Source organism: Periplaneta americana, chromosome 12 (genome assembly GCF_040183065.1).
Source record: "Periplaneta americana isolate PAMFEO1 chromosome 12, P.americana_PAMFEO1_priV1, whole genome shotgun sequence".
Lineage (NCBI taxonomy): Eukaryota > Metazoa > Arthropoda > Insecta > Blattodea > Blattidae > Periplaneta > Periplaneta americana.
Genome location: NC_091128.1, coordinates 67303816 through 67325874, shown reverse-complemented (window position 1 = coordinate 67325874; position 22059 = coordinate 67303816). Strand labels below are relative to the sequence as shown.

The window sequence follows — 22059 nt, the reverse complement described above, 5'->3', positions numbered from 1 at the left end:
ATAAGCAATAGATGAACTCTGACATGGCATGTAAACAAATTGAAGAATAAAATAAATTACAAATACTTACAAAATAGAAGAGAAAATAAGTACACATTTTACTATTGCAACGTTCATACTTTAAACTCAAAATGCACAGGTTACATCTAAAAGAGTAATTGTTAATATAGCCTATGCCTTTTAATTATTCTAGTGTAAGTGGATGTATTATTATTTCATTAATAAATCATTTTTAAGAAGATAAAAAGTTATTAACAAAAATACAAACGCTCTCAAGCTATAATGATTGTAGCTTCATGATGCACGCTGTTGCTTCTGATGATACCTCACTGCAATACCTGGATTGCTGAATGAATGAATAAATGGGGAGAGAGGAGGAAATATCAATTGAAAGATACACGATGATAATCGCGTCCTTGCAACGATTCTTGAAACTCCTGGATGGCTCAATGTCGTCTGCCTTTCCATTCGAGAAAGACTAGGACATCCGTTAAACCGAACAGTGGATCATTCTGCCAGGCGTTCTGTAGCAATACATCATTTCTATTGTTCATAACAGGTTGTGCACGACTCTGTTCGAGACATTGATGTAATAAAAGATTAATTCCATTTCACGGGAAAACCGAGTCGCAAATCCCCGGATTAACCCCAGCATGCTATGCGAGAAACATGCTGTGAAGAGTGCCGGCTATAAAGTAACAGGTGACAGGACACCCTGTAGTATGATAAGGTCCACACCTGTGGAGTAACGGTTAACGCGTCTGGCCGCGAAACCAGGTGGCCCGGGTTCGATTCCCGGTTGGTGCAAGTTACCTGGTTGAGGTTGTTTTCCGGGCGTTTCCCTTAACCCAATATGAGCAAATGCTGGGTAACTTTCGATGCTGGACTTCGAACTCATTCCACCGGCATTATCACCTTCATCTCGTCCAGACGCTAAATATTCCTAAAGCGTCGTAAAATAACCTACTAAAAAAAAGTATGATGAGCTCTGACGTTGCTATTTAAGAAAGTATCTGCAGTTTTCTAGAAGTTAAATTTTAGAATTCCTTTTCATGATTCACTGCTTTTACCTTGATTGGTTTTCCTTGTACAGACACTGAAAGACTTAGGTTACCGGAAGTGTCTGGCACAAATGAGATCAGATATGTCCCATCCTGACGGTCTGTCACTTGAATTGGAATTTTTCTGAAAAATAAAGATGCATATTATTACTTCAGTTTATCGAACTTTCATTTTAGGGACGGTTTTAAAAGTAAAATTTTGTATTACGACGGGTGAGAAAAGGCAATGTGAGGACTGTCCTGAATACATTTCAGACCAGAAATCGTCTTGAGGCAATAAGAAATGTTACTATGAATGAGAAAACTACAGAAGCTGTCCTCGGCTGGTCAACGATACTCCAGTAAAGAGATCAGTACTACAGAAAACAGAAGTGGAAACTAAGTAAGTTATATGAAATTAATTTATATTTTTATATGTCAAACTTCATGCTAAACTAGTGGCAAAATAGGCCAATATTTGGCACTATAGTAAATAAAAAAGGCGTGAAAAACAACTTAGGCTAGCAAGTTAAGACGGGAAGATAGTTTTAATAGCATGAAAAACCAGTACATTTGCAAATAAAATTACTTTAAAATTCATTTTAATATGTAAGAAAATGTTATATACAGGATGATTCACGAGGAGTTACCGTCACTTACGGAGCTTGTTTCTGAAGACATTTCGAGCAAAAACTGTCATATAAACTGGGCCTTATTCTCAATATTTTCAGAGTTACACTAATTTGAAGTTATTCGTAAAATATCTATCTTTAGTTGTAATGGTAAAATAATGTTACAAATAGAGAACAACTATTCAGAAGTATCATTTCTTTAATTGGCTAGTATTCTGAAGTTGAAAATGTGTTGTGAATCTCTTAATTGCTTCGTACAATTTTTTTTTTCAAAATTTAACTACGAAATTACATTATTCTTACGCATTTACCGCAACAGTTGTTACAAATCACACGACTCTAGCGACTTGATTCTTTACAGTTCAATTTTGCATTCTGTCTTAAAGAGTTTGCAAGCGTGGCGTGATATGTAACAATTATTGTTGTGATAAGTGTACAAGAATCATGTAATTTTGTGGTTAAAAACTGAAAAGAAAAAAAAATCTCTACGAAGCAACTACGAAATTCACAACAAATTTTTAGCTTCAGAATACTATCCATTCAAAGAAATGACACTTCTGAATATAGTTCATTCTCTGTTTGTAATATTCTTTTACCCTTAAAACTAAAGCAAAAGGTAGGTATTTTACAAACAACTTCAAAATAGTGTAACTTAGAAAATATTTAGAATAGAACCCATGACTGTATTGCTTTTTTGCTCAAAATGTATTAAGAAATAAGTTCCATGAGTGGTGGTAACTCCTCTTGCATCACTCTGTATAATTTAAAACGCATGTCACCCGCTGCGACGCTATTTAAAAAACTCTGGTGCACAGGGTTTTCAAGGGGAAACAATGGTTAAATGTGTGAAAACCAGTAAATTAAAAAAATGCTCTATAATATTCTTTGCCAAGTGAAAAATATATTACATAAAATTTAATGCGCATTTATGACCTTGTTAGTTGCTGTGACCTCCATTTTTAAAACTATGAAGCACAGGGTTTTTAAATGACGTAGAACTTTTTTTGAAATTTCCTGTAACTTTAATTTCTTGCTGTATTCTCATACAAAAAGTTATTCTTCGGTACTACTATTTCTACATGCGTAATATTTGGAACATAAATATTTAGTATATTACTACGATGTACCGAAGTACATATGATATTTCCGTGCAGAAATTCTGCGTCATCATATGATGATGGATGAGGCAACAGAGAAAAATTCTCTCCGGCACCGGAATTTGAACCTGGGTTTTCAGCTCTATGTGCTGACGCTCTATCCCAGTGGTTGCCAACTCGATGCCCTGTGACGTCATCTCAGCCTGCTCTGAAGCCCGCTGCGTTCGTGTTCCGCTACCGTGGGCACAGCGGAGGCTTGCGATAGCTACTCCTTTTTCGTGATAATAATTGTTGTTTCTCATATTGATCAAATTAAATTTAATAGTAATATACGTTACAAGAGCGGTATGTTGACGTTTTCATGTTCGAGGAAAAGATTGAAAAAGCGAAACGTAGTTGCAGTAATAACATCGGCATCTGGAATCTTGTTTATTTTTTCACGGCTTCCTTAATGTTACTTGTATCAGGAATGCAATAAGTTTCGTGGAGTAGTAGACTTTACTTAATTTTTGCAAATATTTAAAAACAATAATTAACATTGCAATTTAGGTGAAATTGCAGTGGTAAGTTTCCAATTTATAATTATTACTATGTTAAACGTCTCTAAAAATAATATGTTAAAAGCCTAAAGCAGTAAAATGAATGTCGCGCTTAAGCGATAAGAAGAGGGAAATTGTTATGTGTGTTACGTTGGGAATACTGAATGTGGTATTTCACACTTACCGCGTATTGGTTCTGTGCGGAAAACAAGCAAATACGCACGATCTCGCACAAAAGTAATGTGACTGCCTAATACTAGTATTTACACGTATGAAACCCATTGGTTGACAATTTAGGGATGAAATGAAAGTTGAATAAAAATAAATACTGTACTGCATTTTAGATTTTTATTTTTTCTTTTGTTAATGCAGGGAAAGACAGCTTGCAGTACTTTGCACTTCTTCTCACTGTCAGCTTTATGAACGAATTAAGAGCATTAGCTTATGGGAGTGGTTGAGGAAAGATTGACAAAGTCATGAAGCACTGTAGAGATGGTGATTGAAGGAGGAATAAGGACACTCTCATGCAGGATCTATAAATGCAGGGATGTAATAACTGAGAATACGATTAGTATAAATGTTGTCCAGGAGATTAAAATTGTAACTCGAACTGTAAAACATGTGCGTTCAAGTTAATCAAGACTGAGCACAAATAAAACTAATTGTAAAGAAACTGTTTGAAGTTGTGTAATTGATAACTAATAATTAGGATTATATTATATTAATGATCTTTTTAAAAATGAACTGAAGAACACTTTTATTAAAGTAAATCTAAGCATGTTTATACTGTATTCCAGTACATCATATTACTCAAGGCAATACTGAAACAAATTTTTCTTTTGCAAAATTAAAATAAACATTGCTCTCCTGTTTCAAGAAAGTGTGGCCATTAAGCATTAATAAACCAGATGAATTTCATTACAATGATTTTTTTAATTTTTAAATTCTCATTAAGGCAAGCTTACACTTTCAAAATCTGCTAGAAGATTTCAATATTTTTCTCTGCAGTCATCACAGTAACAGCTTTAGCCATCAGTGTATCAGCTTTAGCTATCAGTAAATGATCTCAGATTTTTAGCTATACTTAGAGTAACGTAATTTTGAAGCTCAGGCGACCAGAATGTTCGCTAAATTGATGATCAGCAGTCTCCTTTAACTCTTTTATCATTTCATCACGTCCATCTCCCTGATATTTGTCATATTCACTTGCGTGCCATTGTAGATTAAACTTTTTTAATTCAGTGTATTTCCTTGCCATAAAGTAAACATTTTTGCCTCTTCTCCATACGACACAAAAAGGAAAAGGTTCTCCCATACTGACAAGAAACTAGGCATCGATTGATTAGAAGCCATCGCAAAGATATGTTAACTTTCGAAGCTTACAACGATTGAACAATCGCAATGCCTTTACATTGAATTCCCCATACCGTACTGCAACCAGCTACACGTGCACTCAGAAGACGTCACTAGCTGTATGAGCCTCGCACTCGCTGCACATACGTCACAACTAGGTTGAGTTGTCTAGACCTGCTCTATCCACTAAGACACACCGGATTCCCATCCCAATGTCGGATTGATTGATTGATTGAGTGCACTTCTGCACATGTGTGTGGACATTGTGCCACTGTCATACATCTATGACGCAGTGCATGAGGGTAGATCACTAGAGGGAATCGATGAGGTGGAACTAAAACTGAGAGGATTCAATCCGACATCGGGATGGGAATCCGGTGTAACTTAGTGGCTAGAGCGTCAGTATGTAGAGCTGAAAACCAGGGTTCAAATTCGGGTGCCGGAGAGAATTTTTCTCTGTTCCACTCATCCATCATCATAGATATTTAGGTTATTAGGAAGCCTTCTCTCTGGTACAAAAATTTGTTATTTTGTTGCATTTGAAAAATATCTCTCCATATTTCTATAGAAGTAACTCTAAAATGAATTCTTAAAATGTGATCCTTTATCTTAAAATTTTTAAAGCCAATATCAAAATTATTCTCCAGACATTTTAAAGGATGTGCTTTAGGAGTAAAATTTCAAAGAAGTTTTGAATTTATCTTAAAAAAGTGGCTGAGATGTATCCATTTTAGTGAATTACTTTATCCTGGTACTTTTTCAAAATATGGGGCCGAAAATTTTGTTTTCAAAAATTAATCTCGAATTTCAATTGTTGCATAAATGATATTTCTACTTACATAAAATGAAAATTGCGCAACAATTAGAAAAAAAGAAATCAAATTATACTATCCTCTCCGCTCAATTCCAGACGTGAAGTGGTTTCCAAAGTTACATTATGATGGATGACATGTTATTGCAACTATTCAGGCCAGTACACTTCACCTGCGACTGGCATCCCTGTACCACACCTCAGCTGTCACTTTCTCTCCGCCATGGCACAAGGGTTGCTCATCTGTATCGCGTGTCACCAGTACTGTAGCAGCCTTCTGATTTTGTCGGACATCCATCAAACCTGTACACAAATCAGAATTCCATGCTTCAGTGTATTTCTAGTTCAAATATTATATTCTCAGTCATACTGCAATAAGTTTAGAGTTATAATACAGACTTTATCAATGTTTTTGTAATAGATACAAATACAAACACGCACGTAATTAAATTACAGAAGGAAAAGCTAGGAGATACGATAGGACTATAAAAACAGTAGAGATGATTAGGGCTCTAAATTCCAAGATTACCGCCACGTCGCAAAAGGTATTTCAGTCTGATATATGTTTAACAAAGAAACTAAGTAGGTCTACATAGTCGAATTCTTCTACATTTTTTGACATGTAATGTTTGTATTCGACCTATATCAATAGAAAAATCGAAAGATTTGGTAAAACGATTTCTTACGCTGACGTCATTCGATTGTGGTTGCTTCGGAAATATTTACGTCATATAGGATCAATACAGCCTAAGCGAGTAGTCTACTTCCTATACACATGAGTGTCTGCATATATACATAACCTACTTTGAGGAGTTTATTATAATATATGGGGGTTTTAATATATTTTAAAAACTAATGTAATTCATTTGTACTGTGACATGGATTCGAAACAGACACGTGAACGATACACGCGTAAGTACAGAAAGTTAATACAAGCTTGGCGTCACTCACATACAGATGGATGAAAATAACAATATTAAAATATGCACATTGCTAATCAAAAACCAGAAGAATGGTTAGGCTTCCAGTGGATACCATCTCACATTGGAATACTTAGCACTGAAATAGCAGACATTCTCGCCAAAAAAGAGACACGGATTCAAATACCAATAAATCCCAAGCCACATGTTAAAAGGTAAATAAGGGAAGTAAAAAAAATATGAGAATTTGAGAACATCACAGAAATCCCAAAAGAAACAAAAGGGAAGAACTGGGGAAAAGCTTAAGAACTTGCAAATGAGATAAAATTAAAGGTATGTAAAGAAGCAGTGACCAAGTTCAGGTTAATACCAGGACATGACTGTCCTCCACATCATCTCTACAGATTGGGAATTTATCCATCTAGGAGCTGCCCACTTTGTGCTGATATTCACCAAGGCAGGCGGGCGGGCGGATAGATAGATAGGTAGATGGGTAGATAGATAGATAGATAGATAGATAGATAGATAGATAGATAGATAGATAGATAGGTAGATAGATAGATAGATAGATAGGTAGATAGATAGGTAGGTAGGTAGGTAGGTAGATAGGTAGATAGATAGATAGATAGATAGATAGATAGATAGATAGATAGATAGATAGATAGATAGATAGATAGATAGATAGATAGATAGATAGATAGATAGATAGATAGATAGATAGATAGATAGATAGATAGATAGATAGATAGATAGATAGATAGGGATATTCTTATTTATTTTATACAGCATAGTTTCTCAATTCGGACCACTTTGTAGGTGCCTAATTCGCACCGGTGCGATATGAGCAACTGTAGCAATTCTAACCGTACAAAAGAAGGTCCCAAAAATTTTAACTGAACTAGGAATGCATCAGGTAGGTGCAATATCAAGTGGTGAGAAGGGCGTTGTGTTGTACAAGCGCACCAGGTATTCTGTGCCACTTGTGATAATTTTTAAACGTCAAACAGTGCATCCTTCATTATCAGCTGGTGCTCCTCCAGGATCGTTATTTATTTGCTCTGAGTAAGGTTACAGACAGCTATATCATGAAGCAGTTCTTAGGTGGCTTAGAGATAATCATGGAGAAAAGGTGACGCAGTTTACAGTCTGAATGCCTGGTGAAGCACATGGCAAATGTGTAACAATAAAAAACGCATTCAGAAAGTTTAAATGTTACGTAATTTACGCTCTATTTTTTTTCAATTTCATTTGAAGATGCGTTACTCTCTTTCATTAATTTCAATAACCTTGTAATTTGCATTTATTACATTATTAATTCAAATACTCTTCAGTATGTTCAATATTAAAAGCTTTCCTTCATCCTGTTACCTGCAGATAAAGAGGTGTGATTTAAGAAACCGCAGGTGCTATACTAGTTGCCTAAATGGCACCACTGACATGCGTTTCAAAAATGTCATTTTAATTAAAAAATATTAAATAAAATTCAAGGATTCTTTTTTACATGAAAGGTAAATGTTCTGGGAATATATCTCTGTAAAGGAATGCATAAAATAAAAACTGTATTGTTCAATAAAAATTATAAATGCTAAAGTGGTGCGATATAGGCAACCTTACCCTATTTGGGCTAAAAGGGATGAAATTACAGGAGAATGGAGAAAGTTACGCAACGCAGAACTGCATGTATTGTATTCTTTACCTGACATAATTAGGAACATTAAATCCAGACGTTTGAGATGGGCAGGGCATGTAGCACGTATGGGCGAATCCAGAAATGCATATAGAGTGTTAGTTGGGAGGCTGGAGGGAAAAAGACCTTTGGGGAGGCCGAGATGTAGATGGGAGGATAATATTAAAATGGATTTGAGGGAGGTGGGATATGATGGTAGGGACAGGATTAATCTTGCACAGGACAGGGACCGATGGCGGGCTTATGTGAGGGCGGCAATGAACCTCGGGTTGCTTAAAAGCCAATTGTACGTAAGTAAGTAACTTATTGTAGGAAGATTGACTGTTACTCATGGCTTATTTCATGTATATGCTATATTTGTTCGTTAAAGACACAGTTAAATCTTACGGCAAATTGTATTCATCACAATTCCCGTATAGGTCTTACACGCAATGACAGGGATTTCTTCAAATCCCCTATCTCTTTACTTTGGATTGTTAAGTTGTTTAATCTATTCCCCCATCCTTGCAACCTTATCGGAGCCAATTACCAACAAAATCCATCAGGCTAGTGGGATCTAGATATCACCCATTGTGGACAACTACTACTCATTGTAAAGACAAAATACAGTCTGCTCCGTTTGAAAAGACATAAAATAAAATGACTATAAAGTTTATAATGGAGGTGCTGTAGAATTCATTTCAGTTCGAATGTGATACTGAAGCACGGGAATTTTATATCATTGTTACGGCATAAGAAACAAAAGAAGCTACTCAGGAACGACCGAATAAACAAAATACCGTTTACTGCACAACAACGAGTGAAATGTGTCTCGTGGTTTGATAAATTTGGAAGTGTAACGTCTGTTCAACGGCAGTTTCAACGAGAGTATGATGTTCGGAGGGCTCCGAGTTACAAGTCGATAATGTTATGGGTTCGCATGTTTGAAGGAACTGGGTCTGTCAATATGCCACGTGCTGGTGACCGTAATCGTGTTCCTGAAACCGAAGCTGCTTCAGCGCTGCTATGAGAGCAAGTCCCAAGAAAAGTCTCAGACGGCTGTCTGCAGAGATGGCTATGTCATGTAGGACAACATGTCAACGTATCGTTAGAAAATACCTGAAACTCTACTCCTCCCTGGATGACACATTTGGTAGCAACTAGTGTGGTCGAGAAGGGCCAATTATGTGGACTCCAAATTTCTCAGACTAGGGTGACCTGACGTCCTCTTTTGAACGGACATGTCCTCCTTTTTAGGCCTTTGTCCGGAGTCCGGGCGGATTTTTAGAAAATCAAGAATGTCCTCCTTTTCGTAACTTCTGTGCCTGATATTTTGAAATTATTTCAAGTAATTTGCTTGTAGGTAGCAGCAGCAGTAGCAGCAGCAGCAGCAACGACGGAATATACTCTTTGCCAACGATCATAACTCTCTTTGCCCCTATTTCTTATTGTCGTTGCTTTCATACACGTAGCTTACTGTAAAATCATTTTATATTATTAAGTTTTGTCAATAGTAGATCTATGCTGTAATAAAATATATATTGACATAATTTTAAGTATAATGTAGACCTAAGCCTAAATATAAATACTGTCGATATTATTTGTTTTCTTTAGTAATTGAATCGGTTATTTCGAAAACGTAACATGTACTGTTCTGCGCATACTACTTCAGTAGCATATTTATTACATTAAACAAACTAAAAGTCCATTTCTTATTCAATTCTATAGATGAAATATGTGACTTATTTTATGATTTTTAACAATATGTTCTAGGAAGGAGTAAATAGCACTCTGGTTAAAAAAAGTAACATGCGCGAAAATGTATAATAAGCCTAAATCTGAATACATATTTTCCATCCTCTTTTTTTTCGAACAATGTCCTCCTTTTTGAAGCTTTGTGTCCTCTTTTTCATCGATGTGAATCTGGTCACCCTACTCAGACTTGACACCACCCGATTTCTTTCTCTGAGATTTCGTGAAGAATGATGTGTATGCACAGCGACCCAAGGATATTCATGATTTCAGAGCAAATATTTTCTTAACTTTTGAAAAAGTTATCTCGAGTTGTTAGACCACACAAGAGAGGACTTAGCCTCAAGATATGAACTGTGTTGTGTTTGCAATGGTGGGCACGTTGAGGTCTATTTTGGACGACACTCCTATTCTTCTAGAGTGCGTGTACAAATTATTTAACAATAAATAGCAACAGTTTTAATTTCATCACGTTTTTATCTTATGTCTTTCCAAATGGATCACCCTGTATGACTATAGTCGCGTCGCTGTTATTTCCGGCGTGATTCCTCCTCTTTGCTTACGCCTTAGGAAGTGAAGGCTCTATAAAGTCTAGGTAGGTAGTATCGTTCGCCATTTCTGTTATTTCGTTGACGAGCTACCAGACGAGGAATCTGTTTCCCGCACCGTTAAACATTATAATTTTGTATAGTAGCTCCTATGGTAATAAATTAAACGCACTGTAATTGAACAAATAATTGAGCGGCAAATAACGTCCTCGTGTGCTTTCTGCGAACGCCAACGAAAGAACAAAAATGGCAGGCGATTATATTAAGTATTTATCGAGCCTTAGGAAGTGTATAATGTCATCAGCAGCGAATGACAAGACACACACTTTTAAATGTAGCCGACCTGCAACGTGATTGGCTGCAGGAAATAAGAGCGACGGAACTATAGCATTTGACTTATCATTAAACAATATTTAGAAATATTATCTATGTAACATTCAAATATACTAAATAGTCTACTTACATTTTGTCACGAATTTTAGGGAAAACATTCAGTTTTCAAAAGAAAAACCATCAAAGTGTATATGGCTGTGTGAATTAATTACTTACTGTCTATGTCTAGAGAGCAGTGTTCGTGGGAGATGGTCTGGGTTGTGATGACACCAAACAGAGTGTAGTCTTTGACTTTTCCTGCACTCTCGTTGGGAAGGAACTGCAAACACTCTGACACACGAGGCTCCAGAAGGTTACTAGCACCGCCTAAACCAATGGCAGTGCAGCACCACTCCAGTCTGCGTAATACTGGTACCACCAAACTCAACAGCTGGAAATATAGTATATGTAAAAAATAAAGATAATTTCGTTATTCTTGAATTTACTTTTCTGGTGTTACATGTATTTGCGTGGATTTAGTTTAGAATTATAGAATTATTTCTTCAATACCAATCTCCTGATAGCTAGGGTATGCAGTGTCAGTTCTAGCCTGAAATGACTATGTCCCAGATAAGCATAAAATTTGAAGACTAAACGACAAAGTCTCTGTGGACTTGACCTTAGACCGACTCGTAACTGAATTACTTGGTTTAAATTAAGATTAAAAGAAACACTTTAAATATATTTTCTGTTTATCTTATGATAATGGATGAGTGGAACAGAGAAAAATTCTCTCCGGCACCAGGATTTGAACCCGGGTTTTCAGCTCTACGTGCTGACGCTCTATCCACTAAACACACCGGATTCCCATCCCGATGTTGGATTGAATCCTCTTAGTTTAAGTTCCACCTCTTGGGTTCCGTCTAGTGGCCTACCCTCATGCACTGCGTCACAGATGTATGGCAGTGGCACAATGTCCACACATGTGCAGAAGTGCACTCGTTATGAGTGACTAAGTGGCAATACTTGTATGCAAGTCAATGGATATGTGTTCCAGCACTTGTTGTAGTGATGAGACAGTAAAGTAATGGATCCATACTGCTAATTTAACACTGAAATGAGTGGCTTTCCTTTTCATTCGCTTTGTTTTGTTTGTGTTTTTCTGTATGTTTGGGTCAATAAATTGTGCATGTAACATCAATGATTTGTTAATTCACTTTTCTCGTAATTAATTACTTCAATCCCTTCCTGTACGACCGAACCATGTAATGACATAAAGCCCTCTTGCTCTAAAGGGAAGTGTCGCAGCCCACGGGTTCTTTAACGAAAATTGTCTGAAAGGAGGTTATCTATCCGATCTCAAAGTGTGTCGGTCTAATTTAAAAACACTCTGTATTTCGCGACTTCGATGTGCTGGCGACGTGACTTGATTTTGGTGCCAAATGAAATATCTCGTCAATATCTTTCCTGACAGCCACATCCACTGTTTTGTTTTATTTACAGTTCTGTACAATTAGATCAATATCAAGAAATTCCCTACGAAATATTATTTGAAGGGTTCAGAACCATAGTGGACCAAGCGCCATTTACTAAAACCTTAGAAAACAAGGGTTAAAATTAAGTTATTACCATAATTCAATAGAAACATATAGCAAGTAATATAAAGTATACACATTAAAACTAAATTATATATCAATCTTCACTAAACTATGGTACCTATTCACTTAACTTTAATCCTTTTTTTCTCGTTTTTAATATATGACGCTTGGCCCACTATGGCTCTGAATCCTTCATTTACCCCAACAACCGAATTTTAGAAGTTTCATATAATTTAAATAATCACTGTTCTAATACTCATCGTAATCTCGCGTAACACACTCATCACCTTATTATGTCATTCTCTGAGCAACTTGTTTCTCGCATTAGGATAGTCCAAAACGTTGTTATTTTATCTGACATTTACGTTCAAGTGACTAGGAATTTCGCCGAAAGGAGTATGTCATTTTTCAAAATAAGAATTAAATTGAGTCTGATTTCTGTAAACGTTTATTCATTTTACAAGAATGTTTACTTGTAACAAATATTGAAACATAAGTTTATTTAATATTAAAATACGTAGATATGAGACAGACATTATAAACTCAACATGAAAGAGATTGCATATCATACAAGTGAATAATAATAATAATAATAATAATAATAATAATAATAATAATAATAATAATAATAATAATAATAATAATAATAATAATAATAATAAGCTGGCTACGGACTGGAAGGTCCGGGTTCGATCCCAGGTGGTGACAGGATTTTTTCTCGTTGCCAAACTTTCAGAACGGCCCCGAGGTTCACTCAGCCTCCTATAAAATTGAGTACCGGGTCTTTCCCGGGGGTAAAAGGCGGCCAGAGCGTGATGCCGACCACACCACCTCATTCTAGTGCCGAAGTCATGGAAAGCATGGGGCTCTACCTCCATGCCTCCCAAGTGCCTTCATGGCATGTTACGGGGATACCTTTACCTTTTTACCTTTACCTTTAATATTAATAATAATAATAATAATAATAATAATAATAATAATAATAATAGATTAATTTTTTATTTATCAGAGCTTCCTCAAATTAGAGGCTGCCATTAGACAAAGCATACAAAACAATACAAGAACAAATAGAAGATGAGAGCTAAATGAGTAAGAAAAAAGGCAAACAAATACACAAACAAACAATGGCAGTTTACAGAAAAAAAAATTAAAGTAAAGAATCAATGAAACCTAAGAAGGAAAAAGAAAAATGATAATTGTGCGTCAATTTTTTCCATACACTGAATTAGAGTCCATATACGTGGTTCCGTAAAAGTTTGACTGACTCTCTAATTATGAGGAGGGCCAGTTCATTCAGAAAAGATTTGTGGAGTGCTAGGGTCTTACAGAATTGAGAAGAGAAGTTGGGTATCGTTCCTCTTGCTCCAAACATCAATCCCGTAACACTGATATCGTGAAGTTGGTATTTATCTTTATAATACGGGCTGGTTGGAACGTAGATTAGATTGCTAACAATACTGAATTCCACTAACATTTTACACTAACGAAAAATATTAGAGAATTTAAGAATACTTCGTAATTCGACATGAACTAAAAATATTGTGGTAAGTCAAATTAGTGCCTACGAAGACGATAAATTCTCCACGCCTGATGGGGCTGCAACCAGTAAAAAGTTCCAGTCGCAGCAAAAGCAATTATTTTACAATACACATATATTGCGCCTAAAAATGCGGCAACCAGCGGAACTAAGTTGTCAGTGAAGTGACGAATGCAGTAGGGCGTACTGCAATTTAACCTCTATTTTCTGACTTGCACTGAAAGTCTGTCATCTAATTTTGATTTTCTGAGCGAATAAAAGCTATTACGGATCATGACAAGAGTTAAAATCAAGTTCCTTGGTAATACAGAATAAAACAATATTATACAAAACATTAATGAGACCAGTTTCAATCACCGCCTGCTTAAACGCAGCCGATGGCTGCTTATACTGCCTGCTCGTAAGACCATTCTAACATTGCTTTTGCTAAAATGGTAGGTGGCAGTACCAAATATATTACATATGTCCATCCGCATGTCTGCTCCAAACTACGAAAAAAAAAGTTCTATCAATTTTCTGCCAGTGTGACGTAATTATTGAAGTGTGTTAGGAATAACTTAATAACCATCAGAAACTCTTATGAATAAATTCTTTAAAACCTCTGCTTAGTAATGTAAGGAAGTTCCTCACAGAAAAAGTTTTCCGGCTTTCTTGTTCTTTCAAGAGCAAGGAATATAATGAATTAACGAAGAGGAAGAAGAATTTATTAGAGACGCGACACAAATTAATATTTGAATCACATACTACAAATATAAAGCGTAGGACCTATATGCACAAGCGACTTCACTGATCATTAGGAGCTGCCATCTAGCATGGATTATATATTTACCGAATTACAGTAGTAGTACAGCTCTCAACTTCAACAAACAGCCAAAGAATGTATAGTCGGGTGGTAACCAAACTTGTCTTTGTGCCAATAACGAACAAAGTGAACAAATAATATTGTAAAAAAAGACAATAATTGGCAACTAGAATGTTTGTAATTTTCAATATAAAATAGTTTACCCATATACAAAACTAACAAAAAAAACCTACATAATTGTATGTATCTAGCCTTGCTACAATTAATAATAAGGTACATTTTCAGTTTATCAAAATAGATACATTTTCTTTCATGTTCAAAAAAACAATATTTGTATCCTGAAAATTTTCGTTCTATGTCATAAGACGTAACTGAATCAAATCTGAAATATAATACAGAATTCCTTACTGTATCTCCAAGTGTGCAACAGCTTTGTGAATCTAATAGTGTCGTATATGGGACATCACATTAAATCCACAATTCATTTCAAAAACACTTTTAATTTTTGTTTTAATGACTACAGGGACTTCTGTGGATTGGTATATATATTTGAACAATAATATAATACTATCCCTCCACATCTCGCGGCGTCAGTCATTTCTATATTTCTGGACTGCAGCAGAATGGTTTCCGCAGCACAATTGTTTGAAGGTATACTGAAACATACCAACATTATTTCGTAGCACAGTGTCCCTGAACCAGTATTCGTTTTGTACAGGGGTCAGACTCAAGACGTTCATAATTGTTTTAGACATCACGCACAACACGACTAAGGGTGGACACAAAAGGCTTTTCGTCGTTGAAGTTCTCAAACTCGTAGCGCTTGTATTTTAGTTCAAGTGACGATTGAGAATAGCTAAAATAATAAATGGACAAAGGTTCGGTGGACTAATTGATACATTAATTCATACGATGCGTCTGAGTAAAAAGACAAACATTTATAATACGCTGATCTCTCGAGGATAGTTAATGGCTCTTAGCCAGAGTGATATGTTCATATGAATGTTTCGACTGTTTGAGAAGGTTTGATATCCCGTCCTTCCTTTCGAACTTCTTAATTTCGAACTTCGATTTCAGGTGATTCTAGAATATTCTAATTAATACAACTTTAAAATAGAAATACGCAATCCATCGTAACATTATATGAACCAGGATGTTCCACAGCAGTGGAAAGCTCCAAACTACGTCGACACCGCCAAATTCCATATGGGTTGTTATTGATCTCGTATGTCTTAGATCAGGCATGTCAATTGATGCCCACAGGAGCAAGCGCGCGCTTTAGAGCCCAGGAGAGCCTGAGCGCTTTACAGCGGAAAGAAAAGAGACAGACGAAAGAGGTGGTAGCCTATATGCCCCTTGGTCGAGCTATATTCAGGGATGGCCAGTATTGATAAAGGGAAGAGAACTTATTAAAACTGTACCCTTGTTAATTTTTAATTTTTAGATTTGCCTGAAAGTATAATTGCATTATAAGAATGTAAGTTTTAATTTTAATGCTCATTTTTCACAAGTTTGATTTTTTTATTCAAAAGAAATATTTTCTCAACTTTTCGTATAGGAAAGTGAAATTTTCAGGTATAGGCCTATTTATTTAGTAGCCTTACAGAATGTTTTCGTAAATCTAATATACCGTATAGGTCTATACGTATTACTGAAGATAGTGTATTGAAAATTTTGAAAATGTTCGCATGGAAATTGTTTGTAAGGAAATGAATTAACAAAGCAACTACTGTTACATCATAAGCAAAAGATACGTGCCCATGTGTTGTAAAAATGTCAGCTATATAGCTTCAGCAGATTTCGAGAAAATAATTTAATATTGTGATGATAGGAAGTTGCTCACAATATCACCTTAAAAGCATAATGCGATTGGAGTTTTGTGATGTAATATTAGTTATACTTAAAACAGATACAGTACCTAGGTAACTTTGCTTTGTACTGTAATATTGTTTTGATTAGTTTATTGATTACTTTTGTTAGGCTAAAGATACCATCAATATAAATTCCAACTTATCATGTCATACTCAATCTCTTTCTTTGGAATATCACTTTCTTTATGAATGATGTGTGTCATCCACTTAATACAGTATAATATTATACTACTATGGAATTTAAATGAATATATCCTCTTAACTCTCTATTATGTTATTAAGATTTAAAACACAAGTGCAATTTTAAGAAATCAGTGTTAGTACTTTTGTTTTACAGACAATATAGATAAACAGAAGGAAACCATATAAAAATAACGACATAAAATTTCACGTTCCGTTTGAAGTTTGTGCACCACTGTTATCTTAATCCAACAGATTGCTTATTCATATACACAACCCTTCCTCTTTCCATACTTAGCGCTTGCTGCCCGCGCACGACGTCAAGGTCAGAAAAATGCGCTTGCTTTGACATCACTGTCTTAGATTATAATAAAATCTGTCACACTCTGAATCCAACTTTTTTCTTGGTGTACCCAGGTTTTGACTTCTCTTGGTAGTGTCAGTAGGCGAGAAATATTCAAAGTATACTGAAATAAATTAATCAATTGTGTTAGAATGCTGCGCTGCCTGTTATTTGAAGATTCTTGCTTATTCCGAATGAAACAAAACAAATAAATTAATTTGAAGAATTGGATATAACTAGTATATTAAGAAATATCAATGAACTTTATATCCACCCTTGATTCCGCCTACTAAACCATTAAATACCTCCTATATGTTTCGCCTGTTATTTGGGCGGCCTAAGCAAAAATGAACGGCTTAAGTCGGATACCCTGAACATTATATTTCCACATTACAAAATTTCCAGAAAATGTTTTCAAAATTAATTGGTATATGATCATCAGCAAATCTTGAAGCACTGCATTCAACTCCGTATTATTGGAAGATTTAAATTCTGCAATGTTAAAAACCGCCCACTAGACTATACAACTCCACTGCAAATGTTAGCACGTAATGAAACTGCTTCTCTACTGTCCATATTGCTGTAATGTAGTTACGAAAGTCATCCATCCACACTTGCAGATGTATTGTGAGTTGTTTATATGAACAGAGTATAGTATACACAGACGACAGCTAGTGCAATTCTGGGTGTTCATTTCAAAGTGTGTCATGACGTCACTGTTGTGAGTCAGCGATTTGAAGCGAGTTTCAGCTTTTATGTCAGAGAAGTTGCCTATTTTTAAGGCGTTCAATCTGAACTTGAGAATGTGTACGGTATAACTTGAACGTCGTAGCAACAGATGGCGGTCTGTACGGTCTGTGTGCTATCATAACCTCTTTCGAACTGTTTTTTGCTCGGGCAAGTCGTACGCAGGATATTTGTTATCATCGGTTGCGTACGGCAACATTCCACAACATAAATCAAGTGTTCAGTGTCCATGTTGACAGTAGAAGTTAATGTCAACAAATACTGTACGTAAGTAATCGTCTTAACCCTCTCCCCATATCCCGACAGTAAGAAAAAAAACTAACCCAGTACGTGTTTCCAAACAGTTCACATTCCTGCCACTACTGGAGTTACCGTACGTATCGGTAAGTACTCTTCAGAATGAACGCCGTACTTGCTAGGCACATAGGTAATACGCCTCTGCGGAAGTATAGGAAGATTAAATTGTCTAGGCTCATCGACTAGCCACATGACGTCATACAGTGAGCCATGACACACTTTGCATTGAACACGCAGTAGAGCTGGCGTGATCGATATGCGTGGCTGTATCCAACCCGAAAACTATGTTTTGGTACGAACTTCCTAGGGCTGCTAATAATACAATGTAGCTGAGGGGATATTCATGCAGAATCATACCTCAATATCTGAGCCCTCTGCCAGAAGATCTTCAGCAAATGAAACTGCACACCGAGTGTCTTCTGCATGCCTTTCCAGCTCAAGCTGCTGCGTGTGGACTGTGTGGAGCTTCGCCTCGTGGGCTTCCTGCACCTGGAGCTGGAGAGCACGTCGATGATCTTCCAGAGCTGAAATGTACGAGTCTATGAACCTATCCACTTCTTCCTGCACCTCACTACACCGGACCTGAAATAAATTTGAACAGAGAGCAATGTAGTTTCTGTAATGTACTGAAAAAAATTGTCTCTGCATCTTAACACCAAAACTGGAACTTTCCAAAAGTGGTAATGGAGTTGTCCAAATAAAGTAAAGCCATTCAAAGCAGGAGTAAAAACAAGAAATTTTTATCGGTGACAAAGGGTAAGCGAGACAATTTGAAGTTGTCAAGAAGAGCGGCACGTGACTACCAGTTCGAATAGCACAAGCGAATTTCATGATTTAGATTGCAATGGTTATAGATTTGTGTGTTGTATTCATTGCAAATATAGGAAATGAGAGTTATAAAACATTATTATTGATTTCTGTTGTTCCTATGAATTCTGAATGTTTCTTGGTAATCTCCTAATTTTCGCATGAAAAATGCAAAGGATTAAATGTGTTTAATTGTTCGATGGAGCTGCTATACTTTGCAGATAGCAGCTCCACACATGCGGCAGAATAAAGTTCTTTAATCATTGAAAATAACCTCTAAAATAACCTCTAAATTGTAGCAAACCACTCTAGAGACACAAAGTGATCGCTGTAAGAAGTTGTAACCTTCTGCCAGAAAATAATATAGAAAAGTTACATGTAGCAAGTGTTGAGTTCAGCCAATGCAAGAACTATTTCTTTAATTTTTTCAATGTAAAAAATTGAGTTACCTAGTTCTTGCATTCAATAAAAAACTGATAAGATCCCTAAGCGATCTACCTTATCAGCGCCCCTAGTGGGAAAACAATGCATGTGCAATATTTTGGCACGTTTCTTTTACATCCTGTATCATTCTTGAGGCATTGTAAACGACCATTTGAAAGATCCTGTAGGCCTATGCATTACTTATGTATTAAATACATAATGATGTAGCTCAGTCGGCTGAGGCGCTTGCCTGCCGATCCGGAGTTTGCTCGGGCGTAGGTTCGTTCCCATTTGGACTGATTACCTGGTTGGATTTTTTCCGAGGTTTTTTCCCAACCGTAAGGCGAATGTCAGGTAATCTTTGGTGAATTCTCGGCCTCATCTCGCTATCACCAATCCCATCGATGCTAAATAACCTAGTAGCTGATGCAGCGTCATTAAATAACGAATAAAAAATGCACGATGCATCTGTCGCCTCAGACAAGGTAGGCCTACCTCTATTTTCTTGCTCAGACGACGAAGCCTGTCCAGGCTGACTACGGCCTCCTCCGCCATGGGACGGGCCCTCTCCAGCGAGTCTCGGATGCTGCGCGTGTACACTTGAGCCGCCCTGGTCGAGGTGTCGCAGGCATGGCCGCGGTGGTCCAGCAAGCAGCACTCGCGGCACGCCACCTGGCCGCAGGGGGCGCAGAACAGCTGCAGCTCCAGTTCTGGGTGGGCGGGGCACATGGCCTGCCGGCGAACGCGGGTGATGCCGCGCTGACGGGCCTCGTGGAGGGCGAGGACTTCGTGGCCCGCCGTCACCCGCTGCCGTTGGTGCGCCTCCGAGCAGAACGTACACAGACTCAGCAGACAGTCTGTGCAGCGACTGGAGGCCTTGGTAAGAGAAACAAACACAATTTGTGTCGATTGCTTGCCCTTGACTTATGGGAAGCCCTACTGATATCATAGCTTAATCAATAAAGAAGCCTTAGCAGGGGCGGCCCGTCCCTATGTGCTACAGTGCTACAGCGCAGTGATAATTTTTGCTCAAATAATGTATTTGTAATACCATAGTATCTGATCTGTCATTTAACAATTCCCGTGGTTATATTCATGACGCATTATCGAGTGTTTATTCTTCGCTCTTCGCTCTTTGGTGCCTCAGGGGGTTCGTTGTGCTCAAATAGTTTGTAATATATAACAAGCTCTTTGGTTGTGCTACTCTGAACTTCATATGAGAATGTAGACATTTATGCGCATGTACGAAGCTGAAATCACTGCTCTGATTGGCTATTTTTACGCGGGAAAGTGCTGTAGTCAGCTTCAGCACAACACAGCTTGGAGATTGCAAAAGTAAAGCGTAACGAAAGAATGCTTGTTTGTGGAAGAACTCGGAACTATTTACAATGTATTTGGTAATTCAAATATCAGACTGCTGCTGCCATCTACCTGTAGGCCTATGAGGTTCCTCCTGTTTCAGCTAGCAAGCGACGGAAAATGGAATCCTAGAAAATTGAAGCCAAGGAAGTATGTGACTGTATAATTCAGGAAACTACTCACCGTTTCCAGTCTTTAAGCTACCTAGACGCAACAAAATTGTTAAACAGCAAAATTTTTTAGAATTTTTCGTATAATTTTCGTGAACGCGAACTTGAAGTTGCTGTCAACAGCTATACTATACTGAACAAAAGAGTGTTAAAGACACAACTTGGAGTTCTATATGGAAATTCCGACTTCCAAAATATAGATGTCTGTTCAATTGTTACAATACATAGTCTCCAACAATTTACAGGATCTATTCCGTGAAGTAACGAAGTTGTTAAATATTTTGGTTACAACACCAATGGCCACTGCTGAGCCAGAAAGATGTTTTTCTTGCATGAAACGCATAAAAACGGTTTTTAAGGAACACTATGTCCCAGGACCGTCTCACTCCTCTTGCAATACTGTCAATAGAAAAGAGTATGATGCCCAAGATGGAGGGTTTAACACCAGGGTAATTGACAAGTTCTGCAGTAGGAAGGAACTTCATATTTCGTCACTAGGCGAGTCTCAAATTAAGATAAATACTGTACATATAAGTGTATATAGTAGGCAGATATAGAGATTGTAGCACACTCATTATTTTGACCACCAGCCGCTACTGAGCCTTAGAGATGAAGTTGTACCTTACGTTATGTGTAGCAGGAAGATACTTTGAATCAGCAATGATCAGATTATTCATGTGTGTATTTAACACATCATTCCAATGCCGGAAGATGCAGTACATACTGTACACTGGCGTTCAAAGATACGTGACCCTACTAATCGATAGTGATCAATAATTTGTTCGTGTAAGTGAAGGTTTTTTACTTATCACTTCTATGCATAGATGGCGAAGATAGCAGTCAGTGTTGCCAATAGTGCATAAATATACCCGCATTGTATAATTTAAAATTTCATCCCTTTCTATTGATTGTAAACAGTACTAAACGACATTTCATACAAGTTGAGAGGATGCGAAGGCATTTCTTTCCCCTTCTACTTTCCCTGAGTCCGTCAGTAACAGACTGGTAGCTGTTACCTCTTATACCTGCACCTCCCAAGTTGTACACACAAGAAAATAAAATGTTAAATAAAGTAGGCTACATAAGTGGATATAAAATACAGTGACACAGATGTTTGACAATTACATGTTTCAGTATATTTTAGTGTCGTTCTTACAATATTTTCAACTAACAATTAATTAAATTAAGGGATGTTAGTTTGTATTATAAAGTCAGGGGGGAGTGACACAGTGCAGATTGTCCCGTTGTGTATGCC

The 22059-nt window shown here is 36.9% G+C and overlaps 1 protein-coding gene across 3 annotated transcripts in view; it reads right to left on the bottom strand.

The window, feature by feature from the left end:
- Positions 1–22059, bottom strand: part of LOC138710512 (E3 ubiquitin-protein ligase TRIM45) — a 178029-nt gene that overhangs the window by 13381 nt on the left and 142589 nt on the right. For all 3 annotated transcript variants that reach the window (XM_069841460.1, XM_069841461.1, XM_069841459.1), the window contains exons 4-8: positions 19771–20151; positions 18403–18627; positions 10908–11121; positions 5646–5775; positions 1071–1185 (exon numbers count right to left, since the gene is read on the bottom strand). In XM_069841460.1, the coding sequence (XP_069697561.1) occupies positions 1071–1185; positions 5646–5775; positions 10908–11121; positions 18403–18627; positions 19771–20151 (1065 nt within the window). The remainder of the gene's footprint in view (positions 1–1070; positions 1186–5645; positions 5776–10907; positions 11122–18402; positions 18628–19770; positions 20152–22059) is intronic.